This window comes from Podarcis gaigeae (genome assembly GCF_964106915.1).
Source record: "Podarcis gaigeae genome assembly, chromosome: 4".
Lineage (NCBI taxonomy): Eukaryota > Metazoa > Chordata > Lepidosauria > Squamata > Lacertidae > Podarcis > Podarcis gaigeae.
In genome coordinates, this window is record NC_139677.1 from 67249441 (window position 1) to 67270830 (window position 21390).

General features: G+C 43.8%; 2 protein-coding genes across 5 annotated transcripts in view; one reads left to right on the top strand and one right to left on the bottom strand.

Annotated features, from left to right (window-relative positions):
* The window catches only part of LOC310843665 (myelin protein zero-like protein 1), a 29579-nt gene extending 12603 nt beyond the window's left edge, over positions 1-16976 (top strand). For 2 of the 3 annotated variants that reach the window (XR_014563641.1, XM_083737306.1), the window contains 2 exons: positions 14395-14588; positions 16633-16976. Coding sequence is in view for 2 of the 3 variants with exons in the window: in XM_083737306.1 (XP_083593432.1) it covers positions 14395-14588; positions 16633-16944 (506 nt within the window). In the remaining variant the exon portion in view is untranslated. Of the gene's footprint in view, positions 1-11980; positions 12138-14394; positions 14589-16632 lie in introns of those variants that run through there. The other variant, XM_083737307.1, reaches the window with a different exon arrangement.
* On the bottom strand, positions 291-10818 carry LOC310843738 (myelin protein zero-like protein 1). Of its 2 annotated transcripts, none has more exons than XM_083737439.1 (4): positions 10539-10818; positions 6678-6838; positions 5962-6169; positions 291-1608 (listed from the first exon to the last, which is right to left on the bottom strand). In XM_083737439.1, the coding sequence occupies exons 1-4, from the start codon at positions 10657-10659 to the stop codon at positions 1436-1438; spliced, it is 663 nt and encodes a 220-aa protein (XP_083593565.1). In that variant the 5' UTR covers positions 10660-10818; the 3' UTR covers positions 291-1435. The 2 variants fall into 2 exon arrangements, with proteins under 2 accessions (XP_083593565.1, XP_083593564.1); XM_083737438.1 differs by having other exon boundaries at positions 291-1611.
* Positions 16977-21390: the final 4414 nt, after the last annotated feature.

The window sequence follows — 21390 nt, forward strand, 5'->3', positions numbered from 1 at the left end:
CATGCCAGACATAATTTCTGCATTGTTTCTGTCCAATCTTCTCTTTTGTTTGAAGTGTTGTGTCTTTCACATTGCAGTGCATGCTAATCTCTCATAATGCACTGTGACTTGTGAAGGGAGCTTTCTGTACAACTATTAATAGGACGGAGAACTAGGAGAGGCCTCTTTTCCCAGCATAACGTTTGAATGGTATTCCCTTCTCCACCCCTAAATTTGCAGTTGGCAAGACACTGCTTTCTGCTGCCACATCCACGGCCTCTTACACCCAGGAAGTGATGAGACAAACTAGCTATAAAGAAATTCTTGTGTTTATTTTCGCAGATGCTCAAAAAGCCAACAGTTGGTTTTTTCGTTGGAACATTGACAAAAAAGCACTTTCTTAAAGTAATACTAACATAGTGACATGATACTATACTAATTGACATTCAAATAATACTCCCTCAAAACAAAATGCTTACAGTGGATGCACAGCAAAGATAAAAGCATGACAGAGAAACCCATGGATTCAAGCTTCGCACCACAGTATGGCTTTACACAGCATTAAAGTACAATCTTAAAAAAGAAGGAAATTAATTCAAAAGGCATCAGGTGAAAAACAACAGCAAGCATGGTGGAATGTATTAAGGATGTGGGGGGGGCGGGCATCAGGCTTGCTGCCACCATTCGTGCAAACCACTAAGCCATGTTGCGTTCTGAAGGCAAAGGAAGGATTGGACCCTGATTAATTCAATAGACGCAAGGCTTGACCAGCAAGACTCTGGGAGGAAGTGCAATAGCCACTCCCTTGTCTAGGCCGTTTTATTAACGAAATAACTTTTACACAGCATTTGTAAGAACCAATCAGATTTCCTCTGAGCATTTCAAAAAAATCCCCACGTTGGAACAAAGTTAGATCAGAGGAAGCCTCTTAACTACAAATAACTAATTTGAGCATGCATACATGTTTAGGCTAAATAAAACAGGAATCAAGGAGGAATGTATTTAGCAAACCTGATAAACAGGAAGTAAACAGGAAAGATAGGCATTTTTATCACCTCCATGTGAAACTCTGTTTCCTGGCCCTAAGATTAACAAAAACAAACAAAAGCTACAACAAAGCTACCTCCTTATCTTTATGGCTCAGGATGCCTGGTGAAGCAACCAGTCTGTTTACGTGACTTTCAGGCAACAGAAATGGGGCAGAGATGCAGAGGCTTGGATTGATCAGAAATCATGTCAAATGACCCAAACCCAGACAAAACGATGCTTTCACCACTGACACAATGGCTTGATTCATTTTTCATAATTCCTCATAGCAATCCTACCCGACCACCACAAGCAGGAGTATAAAAAAAAAAAACCACAGAAGTATAAAAAACAGCAGGTGAACTTGCAAGGCAGGAAGGTAGAGGAGCATTACAAAAAACAAGGAAGGCTCAAAACAAAAGAATCAGCGTCACGGCTGCAAGGGGCGATGTTGCATGACCTGCTCCAGTGCTTCGATTCTGTGGGTGAGGTTGGTCACTCGTTCCTCCATCATACGCTGTGCTGCACCTGCTGAGAGCTCCAGTGCCTGCAATCGCCGTGCCAGTTCCTCAACCTGCCCCTCAGCATGCTGCAGCCTCGGGACTACTAATGCAGAAGACAGAAAAGGAGAGACCACAACATTTTATGAACCAACATGAAACGTTTACTAAAAGGCTAACAAAGGTTGCTCTTTGAAGAAAGGTTTTAACTTATGTATGGGTTACATGCATGCAAAGCAATCCCCAAAGGAGCAACTAGAGTACTGCAAAATAAAAGAGGCTGAAGGCATCCCACCATCCCTAAACTAAATCAACCTGCTAACGGCTTACATAGGAACTTATGTCATTCTGAGACCCACCATGATCTAATATCTCTTTCAAATCACTCTTTTAGCTATACCTTTGGGCTACAGCATGTCTTGTATCTGCAAACTCCAAATGTTTATTTTATTTGTTTATTTCATTAAATTTATATATGGCTTGATTGCAAAAGAAAACCTTAAAGCGGTTTACAAAAAGATAAACAGAAAAACCTGTTTAAAACGTACACAAGTTAAAATACTAACGCAGATGAACAATCACAACAACTTTCCAAGCTTCTGGGTATGCTTGCCTGAACAGAAATGTTTTTAACAGGTGCCAAAAGAAGTACAGTGAAAGTGCAGCCACACTAAAGGATCAGGTTCTTACAAATGCAGAATGGGGATTCTGTAGCACATGCAGTAGTGCCCAAGCCACTGATGGAAGTGATTGAGTGGGCACATCTAGGGAAAAGCAATCTCGTAAGTAAACTGGTCCCAAGTTGTTATGGGCTTTATATACTACCAATAGTAACACCTTGAACCTGGCTTGGTATCACGCAGCCCGTGCAGATCTCTGAGCACAGGTGTTACATGCTGACAAGACCTCACTCCTGTCAGCAATTGTGCTGCAGCATCCTGCACTTACTGCAAACTCCAGATCAGGCACAAAGAAAGCCCCACAAACAGCGCATTGCAGTAACCGAGTCTTGAAATAACCAACACATGAGCTACTGTGGCAAGGCTTTCCTGGTTAAGGAATGGTCATAGCTGTTGAACAGCTGGTGAAAAGCTTCTCTAGCCACTGAGACTACCTGAGCCTCCAGGGACAGAACTGAATCCAGAAGCATGCCTAAATTGTGGACCTGATCCTTCAGAGACATCCAATAGTATTTCTACTTTTGTGTTCCTCCTGAACACAGTGCAGACTAATTTTTTAAAAATAAAATAAATAAATTATTGCACTCTTCCTCTCCAAAGAGCATCATAAAAGGTTCATCTCCCCACATAATTTTATCCTGACCACCAACCTGTAAGATAAGCGAGGCTGAAAGATGGTGTCTAATCAAGTTCCTTCATTAAACTTCATGACTGAGGAGGCCTTAAATGCTGATCTCTTAATGTGACATTCTAATCATTGCAGTGATAGCTCTCTAAAAATATGTGGTCAATTTTGAGTATCTGACCTGCCAAATCGTGACCATAGTTTTAAAAATAAAAACTAGGCTGGAGTCCTTAACAATAAAATTACAATCCAGGAAATCATGAGCTCAATACCCCAGTGAGCTTGCAACTCACCTTCTAATTTAATTATGGTTTATCGCCAACAGTTTGACTTCACTCCCGAGACAGATGGATGCTAACCTATCCACCACAAACAAGGAGCCACACGAACACTTGAACAAGTATACATTCAAACAATTAAAGTTCTTTTTTTTTAAAGGGAGGTTAAGTCTGAAAATTTTGATCTGACTTTACCAAAATTCTAAGTGAAGAAAGGCAGCAGCAAATGAAAAAGTTTTCTAGTAAATTAACCTATTTTGCAGACTACTAAAATTAGCATGACTTAAAAAACAAGGATATTTTTGTACACAACTTTTTAAAATTGCCTTTCTTTTATTGTCTGTCCCTTGGCATAATATAGTAGCAGTCTGAATGTTTTTTTGTGAGGAAAATAACAGTAGAAAAATTATTTTATTTATCAGCTTTATACCCCAACACTGTCCTCCAAAGGAGCCCAGATTTTATATAAATTCTGCCTAACTAAGAAAAAAACAGTTTCACTGCAATGAATTGTATTTTATAATTAGTTAGTGATTCTTGTCAAAATCTGCATTTTTCTACCAGAGGCGGACCTAGTATGGATAGAAGTGAGTCAAGAGCAGATTACCCTAATCTAACATGTTTACACCCTTCTGAGTCAAATAAAAATTCTTCCTTATTCAAATACATACGTAATCAAATACAGAATAATTTTATGTAACAGAGAAATTACTTCTACTTAATGGGATGCTAATGAAATCCAACAGGAAAAACCTTACAAGCATTCCATAGTCACAACTGATGTATGGTGTTGAGTCTTGCAAATAGATTATAAAACTTTTTGATGAAAAATCTTATGTCAAATACACTAATAATTAAAAATAGCCAATTGTGAAAATTCATTACCAAAGGAAGACTCTTAATAAAAACCAATCTCATTAGTTTAGGCAAAGATCCTTCCCTTCTGGATGTACCACTGCTAATATGAGCTCAACAATACAATAGTCAGCAGTATACAAAGAATCATGTGTCGGACTCCTTCAGCTGTTGGACTACAACTCACATCATCCCTAACCATTGGCTATGTTTATTGAAGCTGATGGGAGACCAACATCTGGAGAGTCACAAATTCTCTATCCCTGGCCTATGTGCTCCTAACAATGTCATCAATAAGATGGCATGATAACAAGTTAGAAGATGGATGGTGGTAAATACTACCTAATGCTCTGCTGAGCTAGCATTGCAAAATTTTGGAAGATAGTGAAATAGACTAGCCTAACATGGCAAATGGAAACACAGAGCACTTTAGGTCACGAGAGTGATTTCCAACAGCTCTACATCAACAAAGATCGCTGTAATTTGCAACAAGCAGTTGCTGACTTCCATGCTTATGGGTAAATTGTCACCAATCAGCAGTGGCTTCCCCTAACAATTAAGGTGGGGTAAACAGAGAGCAAACAGTTATTTCAATGGAGCTAAAAACCTCAACAGGTCTGGGGAAAAGCTTTTCCTAGATTAACATAGCTTAGAAACAAACATTACCCTTAAAAAATGCTACTTTCTCAGCCTCAAACTATAACTAACAACTACCCAGCCAGAAAGTAAAGTATCAATCAAGCAGCACTACAAATGAAGGCAGGAAACCCAAAGCCAAACAATGGCAACACCAATTTCAGACATACAAGGTCTTGGGTGTTTTATCCGGTACCAGCAGAGAGGAAAGAGATTGATTCAAGGACGCAGCAATCTCCCCTCTTGCCTGGCTTAGCACTTACCCTTATTATTATCTGTGCAGAGCTCAACCTAAAGACCCAAAGAGTGGAGTAGCAGAAGGAGAGAGAGAGAAGAAGAAAAAGAGTTTGGATTTGATATCCCGCCTTTCACACCCTTTAAGGAGTCTCAAAGCGGCTAACATTCTCCTTTCCCTTCCTCCCCCACAACAAACACTCTGTGAGGTGAGTGGGGCTGAGAGACTTCAAAGAAGTGTGACTGGCCCAAGGTCACCCAGCAGCTGCATGTGGAGGAGCGGAGACGTGAACCCGGTTCCCCAGATTACGAGTCTACCACTCTTAACCACTACACCACACTGGCTCTCCTGAGGTCACCTGCTCTTCCTTGGTCTCTGTTCCGCCCTGGGCTCTTAATCACAATAATCATAAACTAGTAACTGTTGCCTCTTGGCAAACCTGCACTTCAGAATATTGGAGCATACAACTATACTAAGACTCAACATTCACAGAAGAACAAAAGCAAACTTGGCACATCTAAGAAATATACACACACACATATATATATATATATACATACATACACACATACTCATACCTAACTGTGGAAACAAGCAGCTGCTATCTCTTTGAACTGTGAAGAACACTTTATTCTCTAACTGTGAATGCCTTTGTTTAAAAGAAGTTCTTTTAGTGGCCTACTGAACTTTTTGTCATTTTGAAATCCACCCAGATCGAGTCAATTTCAAATCACTCTTTAGTTATACCCTTGGGCTACATTATCTCTTCTATCTCTATCCACAAACAACTTCAGCCATAAAATAAGCATAGCTCACTTAATCCTATCAATAGACTACAATATAAACCAAACTTTTCTTATAAATTTGTAGCACCTTCCAAACTGTTTACTAGATAGCTGATGCTGGCTCTAAGAAGCAAATTAACGCCATAATTCTAAAACCTAACTACATACAGGATTTTTAGTTCTTTTTAAACAGTTCAATTTCCTCACAGAAACACTCTGAATAAAATACAAGTTATGCAAGAACAGCCAAAATAATACTCCTGTAAGTGATGGGTTTTTGTAGAGTGATTTAATCAAATATTTCACAAAAGCATTCTATCAACCATCATTACTAGCACTCTTGTATCCAGAGACGGCAGTACCTTTTTCCACAACTCTGACTTTGATTTCACTAGGTGTGACAACTATGTCTGGAGGGTTCTTGACATCGCAGATGAAAGTGCCACTATCCCGGAATTGCATGTTGGATATACTGATAGATGCATCTTTCTTGTTAAGGTCACCCACCCAGCTGCTTCTGTCCTTAAATTGTGTTCCAGGATATGATTTGCCATGAGAATAATAGAAGAACTGTAATCGGGAACACAAAACAGGATACAGTGTTAAAATCCTAGTTTTCCCCACAAAGGGAGGCCTGGGAGTAGATACAATTGCTCAGAGTGAGACCGTATTCTGACTCACTTGCCCCAATTTCTAGCTGCTGCTACAGGATCACTATTGGACCTATTATTGCCACCACCTCATACACCTTTAAACTTGACATATCCTGCTAACCAAACAGGAACCCATGGTGAAGTGTGGGTAGGTGGCTAACAAATGTGTCACTAGTTCAAAACAACCCCTCACCTTAATAATACTTATGCCACTGAAGTATTGTGGAGCAAACACAGAAGGACGACTATCCATGATACCAAACATAACAGGATCAACTGGCATTCTGAGGCGGCCTAAATATGTACTCTTACCAGTGATAAAAGTGAGGAGGAGCAGAAAGGTATGAAATAGCAGGGAAATGTTTAATCTGCTTTGTTGCAGGCTCTTGTTCAATTCTCATCTTACTTCAATCATCATCTCTTACCGACACAGTAGTAGTTGATCCCTCTGGTTGAAAGCTCCAGGTAACAGTAGCGGCACTGCTTATCACCTCTGAGGATGAAAAGCTGCACGGAAGCTTTGTTTCTGTCCCATTCTCCACAGAGAGTTCTGCTGGTGTGTATACTTCCACAGCTGAAACCTGGGCTGTCAAAAACACCACAAAAATCAGGATGCAGGACCCATTGTAAGCAATGCAGAATGAAATGATAGCATTACACAAGAGAGTTAGATGAAGAGCTACATTAGAAATCTTACAGCCCAGAATAAATGCCCCATCAAATATTCGTTGAGTCGCACTTAGTTCATTTGATCTGGAAACATCCAGCGTTAATTCTGCTTTTGTGTAAGATTGGTCACCGTATAAACTTCATCCTGAATGCAATGCATACCCTATGAACTTGATCGCTGAATATTTACCCATTTGTTGAGTGTTGGTCAAGGGCAACTAAAAACAGCTCATCTAAGTAACCGTTCTAATAAAAGACTGGTAAAAGTTAAAACGTCCTCCAATAACTGAAGAATGGGTAGAAAGTTCTTGTGTATTGTTTGCCTATCCATCCTTTGGCAAAGGAGGAATTATTATTTGAACTTGGGTTAAGGTTTTGTACCTTTGTAAAGTCCTATTTTGCTCAATAAAATCCAGCCTTTCTCCACTAGTGCTCCATCTTTGCTTCAAGGATCCTTTAAAAGGAAGCCTTTTGCCTTTGGCAAAACACCATCCAAGCCCTAAAGCCAGTTCACACAAACCTGGTCAACTCCATACCACATCTACTGAAATCCTGGCAGGTTCAATACCAGAATACACATGATGCACCATGTAATAACAATAAGCAAAGAAGGTTATTTCATATGCTGCACTATCAGTGCTGTCCTTCATAGGCTATGCTAAGGATTCCAGATTCCTGACAGTCCAACTCTGTTTTAAAACACAAAAATGCATTAAAAAAATTAAATAGGTAAATGTGTTTACTTAATGGAAAGAGAAAGAGAATCATTGGGAAGGCTTCTGTGTGCTACACAGTTTGTCAGGGCTCCCCGTGAATTAAAGAAAAACACCTCAAGACTTACAACTTGTGAAAAGCCATTCAGCTGGGAACAAGAATACAAATTGGGAGCTTTCCCAAGCTCAACCCACACCAGGTGTAGCTAGCAAGCAAACAAACCAGCAGGGATTGATGAAACATCGCACTACCAAAACAGGAAATAAAACATTCTCGCAATGGGGAAATGCCTTGGCACTTCCACATTCACTGCACTGCCTTCACGTCCAGCGTGCAGTAGAATAGAGCAGAATACCACTTAGGCAGGACACTCACCATTACACCATTGTGCAAGCAATGTCTCCCACCTCACTGCTGCTGTGCTAAGACACTCAGAGTTAAATGCTTAAATGTGCTTAAGAAAACCCACTCACGTTTCTATGATGCAATAATCTAGATTTATAGAAACCTGCCATTATATTATAGGCTTTCAGCTATAAAGCCTTCTGTGACTCAGGACTCCAATACCTTAAAGACCACCTCTTCCCACACAAGCCAACCCACACCTCACATTCAGCATCTGAAGCTTTTATTTATTTTCCCCCATCCAAGGAAGATGTGGAGGGTGGCAACATGAGAACAAGTAAGTAAGTAAGTAAGTAAGTAAATCTGTTTAGAAGAGCCAATGGCAGCTGGTGCCCACTTGGCCTGGTAGTGCTAAGAGGCCACAGGTCATGGCCAAGTTGTCCGAGTTTTCTCCCTATCATGCTCCCTTGCAAACATACTGTTGACACTTAAGCTTTGCTTTTTATTATTTATTTATTTATTTAGTCCCAACTGGAAACTTCTCACTTTGGTACTGCCAGAGGAGGAGACTGATGGAATAAACGTTTGTGTGGCTTCCACCTGTCCTGGTTCTCTCCGTATCCTCCTCCTTTGCAAAGAAACAGTGGGTACTTAAACACTGTAGTCTTACTAATACATAGCCCCTAAGTGTCTTACCTTGGTTCATAAGGGGCCCTTGCTATCACAATTTCTAGTGTGCATCCATGCCATGATTAGTGTACATAACATAGAAGTAATAAGAAGTGATAAGTATGTAAATGACAGCAGCCTGAATTTGTCTGAACATCCTGCCCTCTATCTAACCTTTGGCTTTCTCAGTGGTCTGCCGTGCCCTGTCTGTGACCTTTGTCTCCTTTGTCATACATTGTTCAAGGGGAAAATGTCGCTGTGGAAACAGGTGCCAAAATAACTTTGTACCACCCCCCCGATCTCGTGATTGGAAGATGTGTAAAGGGCACACTCCAAAATGTATCTGACTAGTTATGCACATTGTGCTAATAAAAAGAGCCTCCGCAGAGCTAGCTGGCAACTTGCTTGTGCTTGTGCACAGCTCACGTGCATTACTAACTCATGTCCTTCACTTCACATGACATGGTGGAACGGGGTGGCGGGGCTTTGTCTGAATAAACAAGGAAACACCTGGGTCACGTAGACAGTTCATGATGGAAAAGTACTGAAGCACGAAGTTTCTTATGTCTCTGAATATTTTGCATATTGCTGATAAAAGGGCTCTGCGGGGCTCGTAGAGGCAGCTCTTTCTGCACAGCACACCTGCATCCTCAGCTCTCGTCTCGTTTCTTCACTATCTTCTAACAAATTTATTTATGGCATAAGGTTTAGTGGAATACAAAAAATGCCCTGAGCATGTGCAGTATTACAACCCTCAGCAAAATGTAACAAAAACATTTTGTAAAACCCGATACGCAGAAAGCAAAAATAGACCTATGACCACAACCAAGCAAATCACCACCTTACACTGCAATCCTAACCTTCCCTACATACAACCAAGACCTATTGAATTCAGTGGGGTACTTCCATGTAAGTGGGTTTGGACTGCACCTTTAAGAAGGCAGTGAAAGCTGAGTTGAACAAATGAGATGTTTCCTTCAAACTTTCTGAAAGAAATCTCATGGGCTTATAAAATGGAAAAGCAGGTGGGACATTAAGCAAGTAGTCATTTTCTTCATGCTACCAACTTTCCAAAAGCCTTCGGGCAGCAAATACTTGCGGAACAGGAAAATAAGTATGGCATTGGGAATCATCCATAATGGCCAAGCACATGAAGGGAGGGCATGTGGGGGTACTGGGTATTACTTTTCCTTCACCAGCTACCCCACTCCCAACAGTCCATCAAGTGCAGGGATACCGACCACAGTTCAGCATTTATTCTGTTCTTCTCTCTGTGTGTTAGCAGATAACTAAGTACACATCATGGAAGATCTCCCTGTCTTTATTTCGGCTTTGTTGATGTGTTAGTTAACTGTCATGTAGCAGGGTAGGAAAAGTCAATTTCCCCTCTTGCCTGTCTCAGCACTTACCCTTATTATTATCTGTGCAGAGCTCAACCTAAGAACCCAAAGGGCGGAGTGGCAGAGGGAGAGAGAGAGGTCACCTGCTCTTCCTTGGTCTCTGTTCCGCCCTGGGCTCTTCTGCAAAGCGATTCACACGTACACCCGCCACCATCATGACACGTACGTTAGCTCACCCCCACCCATTCTTCCTTTTACCGGAGAGAGACCAGGGAGGGGCTGCGAGGGGGGCTCAGGGAGACCTGGAATCCCCCGCCAACACCCAACAGCACCGAGAAAACAGCGCTCCGCTCCGCCGCAGCGTCGCGTTCACACGCCCCAGACGACTCGCCTCCCGCGCGCGCTCCGCTTCCCCCGCCGCCCGAGTTCTGGCGGAGACGGCGGGGCTCAGCGAAGAGGAAAGGCTTTTCTCCCGCCCTGCTTTCTCCCTCCTTGGCTCCCCTCCTTCCCTTTCAGGCGCGCCGACCCCGACACGGGAAACCCACTCACACGAGCCGAGAGCCGCTGCCAGCAGCAAGGAGCTGAGCCAGGCGTCGAGTCTCGGACTGCAGCCGCCGCCGCCTCCTCCTGGCGCCGTTAACGCTGCCACCGCCACGGTCGCCGCTGCCATTTTCCTGCCGGGAAGAGGACTGCGGGAACCAGGGCAAACCAACACGTGAGTGTCGAGCCCTTTTGCCCGGCTCTGCCCTTCACTTCTCACGTCGCAGGGCGATTGGGAGCTCAGGTTGCCAGCTACCCAATGGAGGTCCTTTTAAAGAGAAATTGCCCGCCCCCCTTCTGTGGGGCGTTCTGTGAGGGGTGGGCACATTTGCAGAGCGACCCCATACATTACATGAAATATCAATTAGTCACTTGGGATCTGTGTCACCAGCTGATTGACAACTTTTTCCAGTGACCACAATAATAAATCTGCCTGTTTCAGAAGTTGATGCATTTTCTGGCTGACCCTGTTGATCTGAAGAAGTGTGCATGCACACGAAAGCTCATACCAATAACAAACTTTTTCTCTAAGATGCTACTGAAAGGAATTTGTTTATCCTGTTGATCATGGGACTGTATTCTTGGAAATCTGTGTTTTTGGAGAAGTGCTGTCTGTGTTGCAATCTGCAGGACTGTTCTGGAAAACTGTCTTGAACATGTTTGGAACCAAAAAGCCATCTTTAAGTGAATGTTTTCAAAGAACCTTTTTCCTATTGGAACCAATTTGGCCTTTTAAAGCTCTGTGATCCTAATTCGTGGAGCCTGTACAGCTGTAATACGTATATTAGTGACAGATGATAATCAGCCACAGCCACATTTTCTTCATCTTTGCGCTAATCCTTGAACCAGCCCCACTTCCCATTAGCCTTTTTAGTCTGGATCTCTTGTCAAATAAACAAGTTACAGTACTATGAGTTCCTCTTGTAGAACATTCCTGGGTAAATAAACTTAGAGGACAAATGCATAACAGAATAGATAGTACTGGCTGGTGTTCAACCAGAAAGCTCAATGTAGAGGAGGCAAGTCTTAACCACTTCATGTCTTTTTTGTGAAGGTGAGCACACAGTTTGTTGGGTTTCCCCCAATGTTGTTCTAACCCAGTGTTTCCGAAACTTGAGTCGCCAGCTGGTTTTGGACTACAACTCCCATCATCGCTAGCTAGCAGGACCAGTGGTCACTGATGATGGGAAATGTAGTCCAAAAAGAGCTGGAGACCCAAGTTTGGGAAACACTAAGCATTCCTCATAGGGGACCACAAGGTCACTTTCCTGAACCCTTTCCCTGCTGTCTCCCTTCGGAGTTTCAGCGCCCATAACTGCGCGTACGATTCGAGGGCAGCTGCCCCCTTGGTTGGCAAGGGGCCTCGTGCTTTGGGCACTTTGACTTTCGCGCCAGCCGGACTCGACGGCGTCGCTCTGCCCCCCCCCCCCCAGCAATGGCTGTGAGGTGGGCGGCGGCGCAACAATGGGGCGCAGAGGGTGTCCGGAGGCAGAAGGATGGCGGCCGCCTCCGCGGCCGCAGCAACCGGCGGCCCGGGGAAGCGAAAGCGCTTATTCCCCGCCCGCGCGCCCGCGCTCTGCCTGGCGCTGGCTTTGGCTCTGAGCCACGGTGAGGGCTGCCGCTCTTCTCGGTCTCCGCTGGGGCGCGCGGGAAAGGCGAGAGGGCGGGGCAAGCGGCTCCCGGGCGGGGTGAACACGTGGACTTTCCCCACCGCCTTTACTTGGGTCCCTGACGGGGAGCAAAAGTCGCTTTGGGTGGGGAAAGAGAGGTCGGTTCGAGTGTGGAACAGAGGTTGGTCCTATTACTGTCGATCTCTGGGTCGCGGGCAGTCTTAGTAACTGCAGACCTTCGGCGTTCCTTCTCGGTGCAGTGGGTCCGGCTCACATGCCGAGGGCTTGTAAATTAAGCTTGCAATCCTGAACCCGGAGTCCATTGTATTAATTGGGCCTTACTTCTGAGAAAGTGTGCTTTGGATTCCAAGTTTCTTTGACCATTCTCTAGTCTACGTATTTTTTATATGCAGTATATAATCCCCAAAAAGAAAAATCTTGGGAACTTAAGTATAAATTGAGCAGCCAATTCCACAGCTATACTTGTATCTTAAGAATAGTAAACAAAAGAATACGAGCAATGAAACATTTGTGAACGAAAATCCTTATAGTACAATGTGAAAATGGATGTGCTCTGTTTCTGATGGAATGAGCTAATATCAATTACTTTAAAATAAACTTGCTGCATGCTTTTAAAGTCCCAAAGTTTGATCCATCAAAGAAGCTCTCAGTACTGAGCACCAGTACAGAATCAAAGTGCATCCAGTTATCTCTGGAAACTCATATAAATTCATGTGTCCAATTGACAAATATCCCTTTTATTAGAAGTAAATATTTTGTTATGTGAGATTCAGAATCACAAAAGAAGGCTGTCTGTGGGTGAAGAGCCTTCTGGGTAGCTGTGAAATGTCTTGTGTGTGTTTTTCTATGCACATTAGCTGCAGCAGGAACAGGTTCATTTGGGAACTGATTATACAGGCTAATTCCACTTCATAACAGGATTTGCTTTCCTTAGCTGTTAGAATTGCCATGAAGAAAGTACAAAGCTTTAAAGTGGGTTGCGGCTCAGTAACAAAACAAAACAGAGAGTTTAAAGGATGGTTCAAACCATTTCTTGCTTTGGCTCAGTTATGACCAAACACCTGTTACCAGATACTCATGGGCAGATCATAATGGTTCCTGCCTGTAAGTGATTCTAGACTCTGGGCTTGGCCCCCCCAAGACCCCACCAATGTAGGAAGTGGGTGAACATATCAGACGACACAGTGATTCTTCAAACAACTCTTGATTATTCACAGGCCAGAACAGAACTGAACTGAAGGGTTCAGTCTGTCTGCTTATATAGAGCTGCAGTACAACATAACTGTAACAATTTTCTAAAGCTATCCAATCACTGAACGTCACTTTCGATCCCTTATTTGCATAACTACAGTATCCCCCTGCTGGCCCAGGGTGAGAACTTCAGTACATAACAGGAAGCAGCAGCAAAAAATAGGGGGAGGGATTAAAATATAGGTGGTTCTGGGGTGGGTGGAGAGGTTGAAATCTCTCTTCCCAGCCCAGTGACCTAATAGGGATGCAGATAGCCTGTTCCCCACTCATCAGATCAATCATTTGATGAGTAGGGAAAGGGTGATAATTCTGCTTCTCAGCTGATCTGCAGGCTGTCCTGCATCTTTCCAATATTGTGGGATAGCTCCACCCACTTCTGGGTGGCTTGGGCCAAAGGCAATGGCACCCCTTTGGCCTAGCTAACCCTTACTCAAACCTTAAACCATTTTTTTTCTATTCTAAGTCAATTTTTCCAGAAGTTGTGGTTGTGATCTTTCCAGGGATTTTCTCTCTCAGTTGGCATTTCTGCAGTGACTATGTCTGGAGGGTTCTTGAGATCATGGAAATAAGTGTCATAGTCTGTGGCACAAGAACTTGCACCTGTGCAGTACGTGGAACTTCTCCTCAGTCCCCTCCTTCAAATCTTCTCCAGAATTTTAGGGGAACCCCCCAAGCAGGTTGCATGGGAAGAGGAATCTCCATTGTGCAGCCAAAATGCATTGTGCTAATGGAATGACGGTGTTAGATACCATCCATATGTTTTTCATGACTATTTTGTTCTGTCTGTAAATGCAGCTGCATTGATTTTTAGATGTTGTTTTTAATCAATTTTATTATAAACTGCCTCGAGGTGTCCCCCCCCATAATGGGCAATATATCAATATTTTAAGCAAAACCAAATAAATATTCAAAGTAGGCTACCTTATGCATGCCTTCATCTAGCTTTACATTGCTCTAAAGTGTGTAATTCTATTGCTTTAAAGGGACCTGGTTGGTATTTTGTTCTGCAACCGCTGATATTGCAGCTGTTATAGTGTCCACACCAGCAGAACTGATTGTGGAGATTGGGACAGTAGCGAAGCTTCCATGCAAGTTCACATCATCAGAGAAGATTACTACTGCAGCCTCTGCTACCTGGAGCTATCAAAAACAGGGAACAGATGACCGTCCCATAACTGTAAGAGTTAATGACTGAGGGAAAGCTAGATTTGCATTAGATTTTGTGGTGAAAGTGGATTACAGGTTTGGAAACCACTACTTTTCTTTTGTCAACTGAATGAATGCCTTATTGAAGCAATGTATTGTTGCACGCCACCCTAATCTCTGAGTGTTACAAGATTCCAGGGGTTCCAGGTGCTTACCATAGGTTTGGTTTCCTCAGAATGAGGGGCAGCAGAGACTGGGGGGTCTTTATGATATATGGTTTATTTACACATATATGCAACCTCACCCTATGGTATAGGGGCTTACAGCATTAACACGCCAGCAGGTCTTGCTTCTCTCACAACCTTGGATTCCAGCAGAAACCAACAGTGGTGTAGCATGGGTTGTCAGCACCCGGGGCAAGGCAAGTAATTTGCGCTCCCTAACCCAGTGTTTTTCAACCTTTTTTGCGCAAAGGCACACTTGTTTCATGAAAAAAATCACGAGGCACACCACCATTAGAAAATATTTAAAAAATTAACTCTGTGCCTATATTGACTATATATAAAGTAATTCTCTTGAATAGGAATCAAATAAACACAAAAAAGTATTTTATAATTACTTTATTATGAAATAGTAAGTAAACAGAAATATGAAAAAATCTTTCGAATTTTTCAATTTTCCCTACAGCACACCAGGCAACATCTCACGGCACACTAGTGTGCCGCGGAACAGTGGTTGAAAAACACTGCCCTAACCCATGGATTTGACCCCCTAACCCTAACCCCCAGATGTTGCGCCCGGTTCGGCCAGCCCCCCCCCCCCGCACTCCCCATGCTACGCCACTGGAAACCAAGCATGTCTCCCCCTCACAGGCTCCTGCCTGCAGCCTGCTTCTAGCTCACACACATATCAACTCTGGCTTTTGTCCTTCTAACCACCAGCCAGTAGGGGGCACTGGTGGGGAGACACCCATTTGCTCAGAGCCATTTCCTTTGTTACCTTAAGGACCCATAATTAGGGACAGTGTTTGAAACTCCCATTGTTCTAGGCACATTGTGCGCCCTGGAATTTCATTAGTGCAAGCAATTTCTGACCTCTGGGCCCAATACTGCACCTAAAATTTCAGTTTAAAACTGCAGAGCGGAAGAAAAGGAGGACCTTTTTCTGCCTCTCCACTTCCAGCTACTCTCTGAAGACTGGAGAAGACACCCTCTGAATAATATTAAAGGGGTGGGCAGGGGAAGGACTGGAACATGTGAAAAATGAACATAAAATTTTAGCTGCAGTTCATTCATTTTCAGCTTTGTATTCGTTTCATTTAAAAATCGCGTCCAGAGATTCCATTGTTGTGCCCATAACCTAGGTTTAAGGTGCCATTTAACTCCTAGCTTTCATATCTCCATTTCTAGCATTGCTTAGGGGGCAATTACCTCACCAAAAAGCTGGTCTGGCTATTTCAGCAATCAAATCCTTGTTGGATCCTGGAATTAGAAGTCTAACCTCCCACCAAACTCACAACAGTATTGTCTGTTGTGTATTGACAGCACTCAATAACCAAATGAGTTTTTTCCACACAGGAACTAAATGTGGATTTGTACCTGCCTGTCCTGCTATTAACATCCTCCCCATCCCAGTGATGTCTCAGAGCTTCCTCACTTTCATTTTGGGGTTTTTCAATCCTGGCTGTTATAGACTTTCCAATAATTGCAAACCCCACATTAAAAGGGGGGAAAGTACAATACAACACTGAGATGGGGAGAGACTCGTTTGGATGCCCTTACATTGATGCAGAAACAGGCAAGTGCAACTCCACATTTTGCTCTAGTGTCCCATATTTTTGCCTGTCCTCAAATTGCAGTCTTTGAGATACTTTGCTCACATATTTCTTCTATTGATCTCTCTCTCTTTCATTTATCAGAATTGCTTATTTGTGTCTCTTTGTGGTCTTTTTATTAATGTGGTCCTGCAAAGTTAATCACGGTTTGATTTAAAATTTGTATCCTGCTTCTTCAACAACTATGTTCAACTCAAAGCAACTATTAACAAAGTGATTGTGTTTGGTTTTATGCTTACAGTTTTTCTATTACTCAAATGAGAAAGCATATGATGGGAAGAATACACAATTCACTGGCCGCAGCACATGGACTGGAGATTTTTTAAAGCAAGATGCATCCATCAAGATAGAAAACATGCAACCTACAGACAATGGCACTTATTTCTGTGATGTTAAGAACCCTCCAGATGTAGTCACTGAAGAAAGGCCAATTGAAGTTAAAGTTGTGGAGAAAGAGAATATTCCTGCAAGCTCCGGAAATATTTCATCCTGCTGGCTACTTGTACTTCAGTTCTGCTGCATTCTAGCGTCTTTGCCAAACTACTTGTTCTGAAAATAAAACACACCTCTCGTGGCAATTGAGAATGTTCTCTAGTATCTTATTTATCTGGACACTTAGCAATGGGGTTGAAAAGGAATTGGGATGAGTTGCAATATGTAAGACAAATAATATTGCCCCGTTGAAATAGCAACTAACTAAAATGTACTAAAAGCTCATTCCCCCATGGCAACCTTAATCCTAGTCAGCAAAGGGAAATTTTGCAGCACCTCCTTCTCTGCAGGAAGGTTGTTTCTTAGTTATGAAACAACCACTGAGATTTTGTTTGTGTGTGTGTGTGTTTTTATATACATGACTTAGACGACTAGATGGATGTTGGATGAATAGAATAAAAAGGGCATTTCAGAAATGTCTAATGAATTGCAATGCCACCTTGCTTTTGCTGTCATAGAATCATAGAAGAATCATAGAACATAGAGTTGGAAGAGACCACAAGGGCCATCGAGTCCAACCCCTGCCAAGCAGGAAACACCATCAGAGCACTCCTGACATATGGTTGTCAAGCCTCTGCTTAAAGACCTCCAAAGAAGGAGACTCCACCACACTCCTTGGCAGCAAATTCCACTGACAAACAGCTCTTACTGTCAGGAAGTTTTTCCTAATGTTTAGGTGGAATCTTCTTTCTTGTAGTTTGGATCCATTGCTCTGTGTCCGCTTCTCTGGAGCAGCAGAAAACAACCTTTCTCCCTCCTCTATGTGTCAAGGTGATATGAATTCAGCTTTCTGAAGCACTCAGGATGTTTTATTATGACACGATCAGCAGTTTGTGTTTTTTTTGGTTTTACTATAACCTATTAAAAAATGAAATGCATTTGTACTTCCAGTTCTGTGCTTTGGAAGGTCTTGGATAACTTTTCCTAATTATTGGTGCCTGAAGTTCCTAATGTGGCACTCAAGAGGAACCATGGTATCCCGAGACACCAGCATTGTTAACCTTGAAATTCCACTGCTCCTTCCAAATGTTAATTGCTTTAAAAATTAGGGATCCAAGCCCAAAATCTACCGGGATGAGCAGAGTTTGGAATAGGTAGATCTCCAGCTAAGCTGGCTAATCCTGGGCACTGTCAGGGCTACATGTACTGAAGTCTCTCATTTCAACTCAGTGGGGGCTCAGCCAGGGTAACTCCCAGAAAATGAGTGTGTTGCCGGCATGGAAGGGAAGGAAACACTTACCCTTGCTCCAAACTCTGTTTAGTTTGTGTAATGGTTATATGGGGTTGCTCGTGCGTAAGTTGCCGCCACTCCTGGCTAGGTAGCCTGGTTAAACCTTTTCTGGCTGGACAGCCCTTCACTTCGTGGCTGTTCAGTCGCTAGCAGAATCCGTCAGTGGGCGTTTCTTGAACTTTTCCAGCAAAGAAGTTCTTTGACGCCAAGTCTACACCTACTTTCCCTGCGCGGAAGTCTTCTGCGCAGGGTGGGTGTGGGTAGCGGAGGACCTGTGCTCTCCCCGCTGGTCTCCGGCAAAGAGTCCTGGAGCCCCCTCGTCAATTCCCCCATCTGCCCCCCTTTCTCCCTGGTGTTACGCTGATTTCCTTCCCCAGCCGATGAGCTCCCTCTTTCCCTGCTGGGCCCTTCTCCGGCATCGCTTGGGAGCCTTGCCTCCACCTCTGGCTCCGATGTCAGTTCCCTGACAGTTTGGTCACATGGCTGAAGAACCCAGCAGAGGTTACACACTGGCTAAAAGTAGTTTGGGGGGGGCAGTGAAAGAACGAGACAACACCAGAGCTGAGGATGCAGGTGGGCTGTGCGGGAAAAAACTGCTTCTACAAGCCCCGCAGAGACCTTTTATTAAAGGTAAAGGGACCCCTGACCGTTAGGTCCAGTCGTGGACAACTCTGGAGTTGCAGCACTCATCTCGCTTTACTGACCGAGGGAGCCAGCGTTTGTCCGCAGACAGCTTCCGGGTCATGTGGCCAGCATTACTAAGCCGCTTCTGGCGAACCAGAGCAGCACACGGAAACGCTGTTTACCTTCCTGCCAGGGCAGCGCCTATTTATCTGCTTGCACTTTGACATGCTTTCGAACTGCTAGGTTGGCAGGAGCTGGGACCAAGCAACAGGAGCTCACCCCATCGCAGGGATTTGAACCACCGACCTTCTGATCGACAAACCCTAGGTTCTGTGGTTTAACCCACAGCGCCACCTGCATCTCTTTTTATAATTAGCAATATGCAAAACATTCAGAGACATAAGGAACTTTGTGCTTCAGTACTTTTCTGTCATGAACTGTCTACATGGCCCAGGTGTTACCTTGTTTATTCAGACAAAGCCCCCTGTCCCACCATGTCATGTTCCTATCAAAGAGGATTTTTAGCAATGCTTCTGCCAAGGATTCAAAGGTTAGAGATAGAGCAGGAGTTGGCAAGACTTACCGGGCAAGGGCCAGATCACTCCCGCGGAGATCCTCCGTGGGCCAGACCGGCGCAGCACCGGAAATCGCATTTGCGCATGCCCAGACGCCGAAAATTGCGCCTGTACAGAAGTGATTTTCGGTGTCTGGGCATGCACAGAAGCAATTTCCAGAGCCACGGAAGAGAGTCCCCACGCCACACTACGCTGGTTTAGCGCAGCATGCAGGGACTTGCCGAGCGGGCGGCTCAGTTTGGGGGCGGCTCATGGGCTGGTTAAGCAACCCTCATGGGCTGCTTCTGGCCCATGGGCCTTAGGTTGCTGACCTCTGAGATAGAGCAATGCTCTTGCCAAGGAGGCAAAAGGGTCAGAGATATAATGTGGCATACTGGACAAGCTGTGGCGTGTCTGTGTCAGGCGAGGTGTGCCTCTCGCCATGTGAATGCTATTCCTACAGAGCAGGGTCCTGATTACCCCCCTTCTGTAATCCCCACCCCATGTTTTGCTTTTGGATGTGGTTCTGAAGATCACCTGGTTTTCTTCTGTGAAATGGTCTATTCGTGGTGCCCATCACAGTGCCTTAAACCAGGGGTAGGCAACCTAAGGCCCGGGGGCCAGATGCGGCCCAATCACCTTCTCAATCCAGTCCATGGACGGTCCAGGAATCAGCATGTTTTTACATGAGTAGAATGTGGCCTTTTATTTAAAATGCATCTCTGGGTTATTAGTGGGGCATAGGAATTTGTTCATTCCCCACCCCCCAAAAAAATAATCTGGCCCACCACATGGTCTGAGGGCTGGTTGACCGGCCCATGGCTGAAAAAGGTTGCTGACCCCTGCCTTGAAATTTTAAATGTGCTCTAGGGTCAGAAAGCTTGGTGTCTGTTCACTTAAGCACAGTGAATCATATCCAGTAATAGTCATACTTAGAGTTAACCCTCCAAAGCCAGGTTAAAGTGGTTGGGGGCCCTGATGCAGTTCCTAAAATAGGACCCACGCCTTCATCCTGTTAGAGAAATCAGTTTGGGTAGTAGTCTGTGTTTCCATATTGTTTAGGAGCCATCAACTTCAGTATATCCACTTCTGCAATACTTCCTCCGGCATGTCTCACTACGCAGGAGTACAGCATGGGAGAGACAGTTAAAAAAATACTGGGGCAATAGGCAAGCTATCCTTTCATGGCAATTGCTTACCTACTGAAAATGGCTGAAAAATAAAATACTAGAATGCATGAGGCAGAGACAGAATAATATTCTTCTCTCTGCTTGACCCTACTGATTGCCTTGGTGACCTGTACCAGGCCTTTGACCATCCTCTTCCATGTATGTTTTTTCCCTTGTCAACACAAGCGAGGTGAGGTGGGGCAGTGTTATTATTGAGGGGCTACAGTTCTCTGCAGAGCCAGACCAAAATTTCACCTGGGTTGTAGATAAACATAGCATCTCATACACTCAACTTCTAAAACTATAGTAATATGTGGTAATGGCAGCATAATCATTCAGGAAACAATTCTTGCATTGTTTTCATGCAAGCTTCTCTTTATAATAAGGAGTGTTGTGTCTATCACAACAGGCGTGTTACTTTCACATAACACACTGTGACTTGTGAGGGGAGTATTCTGTACAACTATTAATAGGACAAAGGACTAGGAGAAATCTCTTCTCCCAGTACAACATCTGAATGGCATTCTCTGGAGCAGACTGTAAAACAGGCAAAACAACTGAAAGAAGCTAGTTGTGACAGACATCTTCGCTTAGGATGGGTGCTGGATAACATTGCCACTATTGGTGTGCTATTGGTTATTACAGTATTAGTTATACTGTACAGTGGTACCTCGGGTTACAGACGCTTCAGGTTACAGACTCCGCTAACCCAGAAATAGTACCTTGGGTTAAGAACTTTGCTTCAGGATGAGAACAGAAATCACGTGGCGGCGGTGCAGCAGCAGCAGGAGGCCCCATTAGCTAAAGTGGTGCTTCAGGTTAAGAACAGTTTCAGGTTAAGGATGGACCTCCGGAATGAATTAAGTTCTTAACCCGAGGTACTACTGTATTGGTTATATAGCCAACCTAGCAGTTCGAAAGCATGTCAA